The sequence below is a fragment of the Hemibagrus wyckioides genome, linkage group LG20, assembly GCF_019097595.1.
Source record: "Hemibagrus wyckioides isolate EC202008001 linkage group LG20, SWU_Hwy_1.0, whole genome shotgun sequence".
In the NCBI taxonomy this organism is placed as follows: Eukaryota; Metazoa; Chordata; class Actinopteri; order Siluriformes; family Bagridae; genus Hemibagrus; species Hemibagrus wyckioides.
In genome coordinates this window covers 21,051,434-21,061,433 of record NC_080729.1, presented here as the reverse complement: position 1 = coordinate 21,061,433, position 10,000 = coordinate 21,051,434, and the positions used below count along the sequence as shown (strand labels likewise).

Genomic DNA, 10,000 nt, shown 5'->3' with positions numbered 1-10,000 from the left:
TGTGTGTGTATTTGTTTGTTTGTGTTTGTGTGTGTGTGTGTGTGTATTTGTTTGTTTGTGTGTGTTTGTGTGTGTGTATTTGTTTGTTTGTGTGTGTGTGTGTGTGTATTTGTTTGTTTGTGTGTGTGTGTGTTTGTGTGTGTGTGTGTTTTTGTGTGTGTATTTGTTTTTTTTTGTGTGTGTGTGTGTGTGTGTTTGTGTGTGTGTGTGTGTTTGTGTGTGTGTGTATTTGTTTGTTTGTGTTTGTGTGTGTGTGTGTGTGTATTTGTTTGTTTGTGTGTGTGTGTATTTGTTTGTTTGTGTGTGTGTGTTTGTGTGTGTGTGTATTTGTTTGTTTGTGTGTGTGTGTGTGTGTTTGTGTGTGTATTTGTTTGTGTGTGTGTGTGTGTTTGTGTGTGTATTTGTTTGTTTGTGTGTGTGTGTTTGTGTATTTGTGTGTGTGTGTGTGTGTGTTTGTGTGTGTATTTGTTTGTTTGTGTGTGTGTGTGTTTGTGTGTGTGTATTTGTTTGTTTGTGTGTGTGTTTGTGTGTGTATTTGTTTGTTTGTGTGTGTTTGTGTGTGTTTGTGTGTGTGTATTTGTTTGTTTGTGTGTGTTTGTGTGTGTTTGTGTGTGTGTGTGTGTATTTGTTTGTTTGTGTGTGTGTGTGTGTGTGTGTGTGTGTCTTCTCCAGAAGTGCCTGTGTTATCCGTTGTGATTCCTCTTGTTGGAGCTTCGGTCTTCATCAGTCTTCTTCTCCTCAGCTTATCAGTGATTAATAAACAGGGTGAGTTACAGCAGGATCTCAGACTCCGCCCCCTCTATTGTCTAGCTATGCACTAAACCCCTCCCACCTTAACTCTCCCTAGCCTATAAGCTCCACCTCCTTAGCCATATCTGCTTTGCTCCACCCCCTCAGCTCTCTATTCTCTATTCATACACTGACCCAGCCCCTTTGGTATATGTCTATCTGTCTGACCCCGCCCACTCAGCCCCACCCACTCATGAGCAAGGTGGCATTCTTTTTCAGTATGCTACTGTGATAAATATTGGCATTGAACTGCAAGTTTTATAAGTTCTATATGACTTTATGTACAGTTTGTGTTCAGAGTTACTGCAAGTTATTACATTAACCTTTCTCCTTCTCTCCTCTCGTCTTCTGTGTTTCCAGGATCTCAGGTTGGAGGTGAGGACGATGTGTCCATGTGTTAAAATAGTTATTCAGATTATTTATATTTCAAGGAAATTGTTGTTTGTGCTCTTAAAAATGACTAAAGATATGCACATGCATAAATCATGAAAGTTTTATTTCTTTATTTATAAATTTATTTCTACATTTCAGATTCATAAATGTACATTGTTAAGTAATAACTCCTTGTTTTATTTATTTTAAAAGGTGAAACTCGACTCAAATCTAAAAACAAAACGCTGGTTAAAACTATAAAAAGATAAAGAAGAACTTTAAAAAGATAAAAAGAAACTATTAAGATCTGTCTAATATTCCATTGTTAAAGATTACACATGACTAGTAGATGATCGGCGTTCTGTGTGATTCAGGGCGCCCTCTGGTGGCCAGACAGGAGAACTTTATGATTATGATGATATCTGTACTGAATAAATACACACAACTCATTACAATATATACAAATACTTTCCTTTCTTTATTTTTTAGGTGTTTTAGGCTCTCTTATCCATTATCCTCCTCACTCTCTGGAGAACACGATGAAGCAGGAATCTCTTCTACGCCCCGAGACTAAAACTCTCATCTGAAATGTTAAAGGTGTGACAGTTTACTCTGATGATATATTGGCAGTAATGTGGTGTAATATTTCTGTATAAAGTAAGAGTCTGTTACCCTCCTACAGCATCGACAGTATATCCTGGTGAGAGCTCCTTCCTGAGGTGGAGGAACATGGACTCTTCATGGAGAATGAAAGATGTAAAGCAGTTTTGTACAGGCACTTCTGAAACACACACACACACACACTTCCTTTCTTTGTGCACTGAAATTACTAGTCAAAGCAGCTGGAATTTAAAAGAAAAACACTCATCAGTTCCTTATTGTTCTTTACTACAGTGTGTTTTTTTTATTAGAAGTCTCTAACACAAGGGCCTTTTCCTGTATGTACAATATATTTAAATATTCCTCACATGAATAAATACACAATACAGAGTCTGTACACCACTGATTGTTCATTTTATCGTATTTCCTTTAAAAACGAGCCTGCTCTGTAATTTGCTCTATATTTGTATTAAAGCTCTGTTTGAAGCAAACACTCTTCATCATCATAAAATTGTTTATTTAAAAGATGAACTCTAAGTATTTGCATATTTACATTTAAATCTTCGCGAACTAGATTAGATGTACAGTACAGCTCGGTGAGGAACCGGTTCCTGTTTAACCCGGATGAATGATCGGTTGCACAATATTTAAAAAATAAAAACATTCAAATGTATGTGTTGCTCTTATATGCATTAACTTTTTCCGAATGCGTTTAAAATACAAAAGACATCGTGTGTCGTCTGTGTATGATTTACACAAAATCTTAAAACCTGTGATATCTGAACCTCATTTTGCGGTCATTAGGTCAGAGATTCTGCACGGACATTATTACTGGCAGAGCAACAGCCATTGTCGCTTGTAATTTTTTTGTCCTACCCGTTTTTGTAAATTTCCACCTCCTGTGTAATGATTGGATGCTATAACTACTAGCCAATTATTCTGCGCATAGCTACACAGTACTGTCCAATCCGAACGCAGGAAGGCGGGACGTGTCTAAATGCGAGTGGGAAAACAAACGGAAGTGTAAACCGCTAGCTCGAGCCCAACACAGCAATACAAAGCTAGCTATCAAAGTTTATACAGCTCTTCACGCCCGCTTCAGAAATTTGTTTACTGATTACTAGGTTTTTGTTGTTTTTCTCGGCAAGATGGGGGTTCCTAAATTTTACCGATGGATTTCAGAGCGATATCCGTGTCTGAGTGAAGTTGTGAAGGAGCACCAGGTTTGTGTTAATAAATGCTAGTTAGCTTTAGCACTAGCAACCGGCTAACACTCTCCCTCACCTCAGGGTTGCTTCTTTTTCATATATATATGCACAGATGCTTGTTGGCAAACAAGATAAAATAGTTTTAAGAAATCGTTGTGGTCAGAACGGAGTCTAAATTCGACGTGGTCACGTTCGAAATCTTTCATTTCCAACGCTTCAGCCTCTCAGTTACTCAACACTGAGGAATTCTGGAACAATCCCAAAACGCTCCCTAGACACAGGTGCAGTGCACTACGTAGGGAGCGAGGGGAATGAGTTACTGCTGTGAACTAGTGCTCCTATGTAATGAGGAGGGAAGGATTTGGGATACGGTCCATCAGAGCTGTTAGCTTGTTAGGTTTGAGAGCTGAAGTGTTGTTTTGTCTCTATAGCGATCCAAATATGAACAATGTTTATCCATAAACATATTATTTCATCCTAAATCGATGAGTTTTATAATATTAACTTTAGTATGTAAAATTTTATTTGTATTTACTGAAGTGATAAAAATCGGCTTTTATTGCGGTGAAAGAAACTAAAGCACTTTTGATTCTTATTTATCGATTTGTTTTATATATGTAGGGTTTTTACAAAATATACAGTCAGGTATTTATTTAACTGTGAAGAAAACAGTCTGCTTTATCTTAAACAGTTTTAAAAACAGGCAAATTATGTCTACAATAACTTAAATTCAGTTTGTTGAACTTTCCGATGTGGTGAACTTGCCGGTGGAGTGGGCGGGGCATAACACTCTCCCCCTGTCAGTCACAGCGACTCTAGCCAATCACAGGCTATAGTGAGCTCGTGTATGTGGAAGAGGGCAGGTAACGCTTTCCTCTGTGTGTATGGCCTGTACACTGACCTGGTGTGTGTGTGTGTGTGTGTGTGTGTGTAAGACACAGGCATCAGTGAGCTTGTGTATGTGGAAGAGAGCAGGTAACGCTTGCGTGTGTGTGTGTTACTCTGAGAAGCGGAGAGAGGAAGAGAGCGGTTCTAGTGGTGTGACAGAGTTCCTGCTCTATTTTTGTGTAAAATGTGCATGAAGCATCTGAAGCTTCTGTCTGATCAAGTCAGTTAAAGATGTGGAGCTTTGACACTATGGAGAACATCGTGATATCTGTTTTTGGTGTGCAGAAATTTTGGCACCTTTGTTAAAGGATAGCGTTGTGACCATTTCCTTTTCCGGTCCGGTCATCAGTCCTTTACATATCTCAACTCTGTTCTCTTTGGAGACTGGTCCAGACCTGTTGTTTTTTCTTCTTCTTCTCATTAAAACAGAATAAATTCTGTGTTCTTTTCTCTCACAGATCCCAGAGTTTGATAATCTGTACCTGGACATGAACGGGATCATCCACCAGTGCTCGCACCCCAACGACGAGGACGTACACTTCCGTATCACTGAGGAGAAGATCTTTTCCGACATCTTCCACTACCTCGAAGTGCTCTTTCGCATCATCAAGCCCAGGAAGGTGTTCTTCATGGCTGTGGATGGAGTCGCACCCAGGGCCAAAATGAACCAGCAGCGTGGCAGAAGGTTCAGGTTTGTGAACCTCTGAGCTGAAGGCTTCTACATCTGTTATCTGTGATGATCTGGGTTGTGTTAACGAGCTCGTTAGGACGGAGATAGATAGAGAGAGAGAGAGAGAGAGAGAGAGAGAGAGAGATAGATAGATAGATAGATAGATAGATAGATAGATAGATAGATAGATAGATAGATAGATAAGGAGTCAGAAGTAACAATCACGTGTGGAACGTTTCCACTGGGCTGTGTCCCGAACCTTACTCTTCTGTAGGTCACTTAAGGTCACTAATGGTCACTTGCTGCTCTCTCTTCTTTCAGATCGGCAAAGGAAGCGGAGGAGAAGATAAAGAAGGCTCTGGAGAAAGGCGAGGTTTTACCCACAGAGGCTCGATTCGACTCCAACTGCATCACACCCGGTTTGTGTGACAGTTTAACACACTGTTGTACTTAATTAATTATTTATTAATTAATAGTCATAATAATTATTAGCAGTAATTAATTGTTATGAATGGTGTTTGTGTGTTAATAATAATTATTCAGTAATAATATGAATTAAATGATATCTATATATATATATATATATATATTAGGGATGCCACAATACTCAATATAATATTGAAGCGTTCGGTACGACCTCCACGGTTCAATACGCATATGCGAACCGCGTTTTTTCGGTTTTTTCTTTAAAACAGTAATAACCATGCATTTTTTTTTTTTTTTTTTTTTAAATTTCTTTGGTATTTTTTTTTTCCTTCATGCGCTCTATTACTCTCTGTACCTCCTGTGTGTGTTTGCCTGCATTGTATGTCTACATGCTGAGAGAGACGCCTCCCTGTGAGTGAATATCCAATCAGTGAGCGCTAAAGTTAGGGGCGGTGACCATGCTTGTGATGCTGGTGTCAGATTTCACTCTAACCCTGGAGAGCGGTGAAGTGAGACAGAAACACGAGACAGAATCCGTGATTCAGATCTGTGGTGTGGGGACATTTGTTGTTGACCATGATGCTGATGAAACAAAAACACTAAAAAAACATGACTGTGTTTAAGCAGTGTTCCACACGAGTTAGATACGGACATGGAAATACTTCCAACATGACCACACATCTACAGCTCCATCACCCAGAGATATCACTGTGTGGAAGCGGGAGCCTTTTTTCCCAACCTCTACGAAAAAAACGTGCAAAAAAATTGAAAACGCTTTGGATAAAGCACAAAGTCTTGCTCTAATAACATAGCTGGAGCTCGGGGGTTACAGAGAGTTATCTCACCCTGACTGGTCATTACAGAGAGTTATCTCACAGTGATTGGTCATTACAGAGAGTTCTCTCACCCTGACTGGTCATTACAGAGAGTTATCTCACAGTGATTGGTCATTACAGAGAGTTATCTCACCCTGACTGGTCATTACAGAGAGTTATCTCACAGTGATTGGTCATTACAGAGAGTTATCTCACAGTGATTGGTCATTACAGAGAGTTATCTCACAGTGATTGGTCATTACAGAGAGTTATCTCACCCTGACTGGTCATTACAGAGAGTTATCTCACAGTGATTGGTCATTACAGAGAGTTATCTCACAGTGATTGGTCATTACAGAGAGTTATCTCACCCTGACTGGTCATTACAGAGAGTTATCTCACAGTGATTGGTCATTACAGAGAGTTATCTCACCCTGACTGGTCATTACAGAGAGTTATCTCACCCTGACTGGTCATTACAGAGAGTTATCTCACCCTGACTGGTCATTACAGAGAGTTATCTCACCCTGACTGGTCATTACAGAGAGTTATCTCACCCTGACTGGTCATTACAGAGAGTTATCTCACCCTGACTGGTCATTACAGAGAGTTATCTCACCCTGACTGGTCATTACAGAGAGTTATCTCACCCTGACTGGTCATTACAGAGAGTTATCTCACCCTGACTGGTCATTACAGAGTGGATTGGGAATAAAGAGCATCGTCGTCCAAACCCGTCTCCTGTAATAAAGTCAAACAAGCGCTAATTTTTATATCTCAACAATTTCCAGTACACTTTCATTGTGTTAGTTGATTTTTGCATTTAAGTAGAATAAAGAGAATTGCAACTAAAACCAGTTTTTTTTCTTCTTAACAATCATACTGTTCCTGTCACCTAAACAAAGAATAATGGAAAAAAAACCTTTAATTTGCCAAGCCATCAGAACCGAACCGAAAACTGTGGATAAAAACCGCGGTACGTATTGAACCGTGGGTTAACTGTATTGTTGCATCCCTAATATATATATAATATATATATATATTTGTGTGTGTATATCTGTATATGTATTGAGAGAGAGTAATTATAAATATAGTAAATATAACATTTATTTAAATAAATCTCAGTGCTGTAAGTATACACATTCATATCATTACGTATCATATAATTAGAGTTACTAAATAAATATCTAAAGCTGTTTAACTGTTACTTAATAAGCACTAGCTGATAGCAGGATATGCTTTATTATTAAATTATTATAATTTTTCTTTGCATAATTTTGTTTTTAAATAAATGCTATTTATTTATTTATTTATTTATTCATTTATTCATTCATTCATTCATTCATTCATTGAAGTACTGGATATTCTGATCAAATTAGTTTTTTTTTGTTAATACGTGCTAGGTACAGTACTTTGTCAAAAGTATTAGAACACCCCTCCAAATCATTGAGTTGTTTTTCAGGGGTTGGGCTCGGCCCCTTGGTTCCATTGAAAGGAACTCTTAATGCTTCAGCTTCATACCAAGACATTTTGGACAATTTCATGCTCTTTGTGGGAACAGTTTGGGGATGACCCCTTCCTGTTCCAACATGACTGCACACCAGTGACCAAAGCAAGGTCCATAAAGACATGGATGAGTGAGTTTGGTGTGGAGGAACTTGACTGGCCTGCACAGAGTCCTGACCTCAACCCCATAGAACACCTTTGGGATGAATTAGAGTGGAGACTGTGAGACAGACCTTCTTGTCCAACATCTGTGCCTGACCTCACAAATGCTCTTCTAGAGGAACGGTCAAAAATTCCCATAAACACACTCCTAAACCTTGTGGAAATCCTTCCCAGAAGAGTTGAAGCTGTTATAGCTGTAAAGGGCGGGACAACTCCATATTACATTCATGTGCATGTAAAGGCAGACGTCCCAAAACTTTTTTTTTCTGGCTCGAAATTGTCCAAAATGTCTTGGTATGAAGTTGAAGCATTAAGAGTTCCTTTCACTGGAACTAAGGGGCCGAGCCCAACACCTGAACTCAGTGATTTGGAGGGGTGTCCCAATACTTTTGGCAATATAGTGTACTTTAGAGTTTACATATGTTTTTTAAATTGGTGTTTATTTTAGATTTGTGTTTATTTGTTATTTTATTTTTCTGTAGGTACGGAGTTCATGGCTCGGCTTCACGAACAGCTGAAATACTTTGTGCAGAAAAAGCTGTCCACGGACCGAATGTGGCAGGGAGTACGAGTGTATCTGTCGGGTCATGAGGTGAGCAGAGTGACCACACACACATACACACACAGTAATAGGTCAAATATCAGTCCGTCTGACCAGCACACCGTATGTGGAATCTTTAAGCCGCTGATGGAGGATGGAGAGATGACCCAGCTTTCCAGGTTACCATGATGACCTTTTTATATTCCACTTCCAGAATACATTAGGTTGTGCCATTATTTATAGACTGTTATGTTTTAAAGTTAAGAAATCAATTTTACTAAACTATAAATAAACTGTTAAATAAAATAGAATAAAAACGAAGGTGTGTGTGATTTCCGTTTCTGTATCACTCCATTAAAACGTTTAACACTCTGTAACACTTGTGTGTGTGGATCAGTGTGTGTGGATCAGTGTGTGTGGATCAGTGTGTGTGGATCAGTGTGTGTGGATCTGTGTATGATCTGTGTGTGTGGATCAGTGTGTGTGGATCAGTGTGTGTGGATCAGTGTGTGTGGATCAGTGTGTGTGGATCAGTGTGTGTGGATCAGTGTGTGTGGATCAGTGTGTGTGGATCAGTGTATGATCTGTGTGTGTGGATCTGTGTGTGTGGATCTGTGTATGATCTGTGTGTGTGGGATCTGTGTGTGTGGATCTGTGTGTGTGTGGATCTGTGTATGATCTGTGTGTGTGGATCTGTGTATGATCTGTGTGTGTATGATCTGTGTGTGTGGATCTGTGTGTGTGTGGATCTGTGTATGATCTGTGTGTGTGGATCTGTGTATGATCTGTGTGTGTGGGATCTGTGTGTGTGGATCTGTGTGTGTGGATCTGTGTGTGTGGATCTGTGTGTGTGGATCTGTGTATGATCTGTGTGTGTGGATCTGTGTGTGTGGATCTGTGTATGATCTGTGTGTGTGATCTCTGTGTGTGGATCTGTGTATGATCTGTGTGTGTGATCTGTGTGTGTGGATCTGTGTATGATCTGTGTGTGTGGATCTGTGTGTGTGGATCTGTGTATGATCTGTGTGTGTGATCTCTGTGTATGATCTGTGTATGATCTGTGTATGATCTGTGTATGATCTGTGTATGATCTGTGTGTGGATCTCTGTGTGTGGATCTCTGTGTGTGGATCTCTGTGTGTGGATCTGTGTATGATCTGTGTATGATCTGTGTGTGGGATCTGTGTATGATCTGTGTGTGGGATCTGTGTATGATCTGTGTGTGGATCTGTGTATGATCTGTGTGTGTGGATCTGTGTATGATCTGTGTGTGGGATCTGTGTATGATCTGTGTATGATCTGTGTGTGTGATCTCTGTGTATGATCTGTGTATGATCTGTGTGTGTGGATCTGTGTATGATCTGTGTGTGGAATCTGTGTATGATCTGTGTATGATCTGTGTGTGTGATCTCTGTGTATGATCTGTGTATGATCTGTGTGTGTGATCTCTGTGTATGATCTGTGTATGATCTGTGTGTGGATCTCTGTGTGTGGATCTCTGTGTGTGGATCTGTGTATGATCTGTGTGTGATCTGTGTGTGGGATCTGTGTATGATCTGTGTGTGGGATCTGTGTATGATCTGTGTGTGTGGATCTGTGTATGATCTGTGTGTGTGGATCTGTGTATGATCTGTGTGTGTGGATCTGTGTATGATCTGTGTGTGGGATCTGTGTATGATCTGTGTATGATCTGTGTATGATCTGTGTATGATCTGTGTGTGTGGGATCTGTGTATGATCTGTGTATGATCTGTGTGTGATCTGTGTATGATCTGTGTATGATCTGTGTGTGTGGGATCTGTGTATGATCTGTGTATGATCTGTGTGTGATCTGTGTATGATCTGTGTATGATCTGTGTGTGGGATCTGTGTATGATCTGTGTGTGGATCTGTGTATGATCTGTGTATGATCTGTGTGTGGATCTGTGTATGATCTGTGTATGATCTGTGTGTGGATCTGTGTATGATCTGTGTATGATCTGTGTGTGTGGATCTGTGTATGATCTGTGTATGATCTGTGTATGA

At 39.7% G+C, this 10,000-nt stretch overlaps 2 protein-coding genes and 1 long non-coding RNA gene across 6 annotated transcripts in view; 2 read left to right on the top strand and 1 right to left on the bottom strand.

Moving 5' to 3' along the window:
• The window catches only part of LOC131370916 (uncharacterized), a 64,836-nt gene extending 62,856 nt beyond the window's left edge, over positions 1-1,980 (top strand). Inside the window, exons 4-7 of the mRNA XM_058418501.1 lie at positions 673-765; positions 1,150-1,164; positions 1,651-1,758; positions 1,844-1,980. Coding sequence (XP_058274484.1) covers positions 673-765; positions 1,150-1,164; positions 1,651-1,748 — 206 coding nt within the window. The 3' untranslated portion in view covers positions 1,749-1,758; positions 1,844-1,980. The remainder of the gene's footprint in view (positions 1-672; positions 766-1,149; positions 1,165-1,650; positions 1,759-1,843) is intronic.
• On the bottom strand, positions 1,386-3,332 carry LOC131370918 (uncharacterized). Its single transcript, XR_009207472.1, has 3 exons — positions 3,046-3,332; positions 1,834-1,942; positions 1,386-1,744 (listed from the first exon to the last, which is right to left on the bottom strand). It is a non-coding gene; the product is annotated as an uncharacterized LOC131370918 (long non-coding RNA).
• xrn1 (5'-3' exoribonuclease 1) overlaps positions 2,781-10,000 on the top strand; it is a 29,067-nt gene continuing 21,847 nt past the window's right edge. For 3 of the 4 annotated variants that reach the window (XM_058418496.1, XM_058418497.1, XM_058418495.1), the window contains exons 1-4: positions 2,782-2,984; positions 4,316-4,548; positions 4,849-4,946; positions 7,919-8,028. In XM_058418496.1, the coding sequence (XP_058274479.1) occupies positions 2,910-2,984; positions 4,316-4,548; positions 4,849-4,946; positions 7,919-8,028 (516 nt within the window). In that variant the 5' untranslated portion in view covers positions 2,782-2,909. Of the gene's footprint in view, positions 2,985-4,315; positions 4,549-4,848; positions 4,947-7,918; positions 8,029-10,000 lie in introns of all 4 variants that reach the window. The other variant, XM_058418498.1, reaches the window with a different exon arrangement.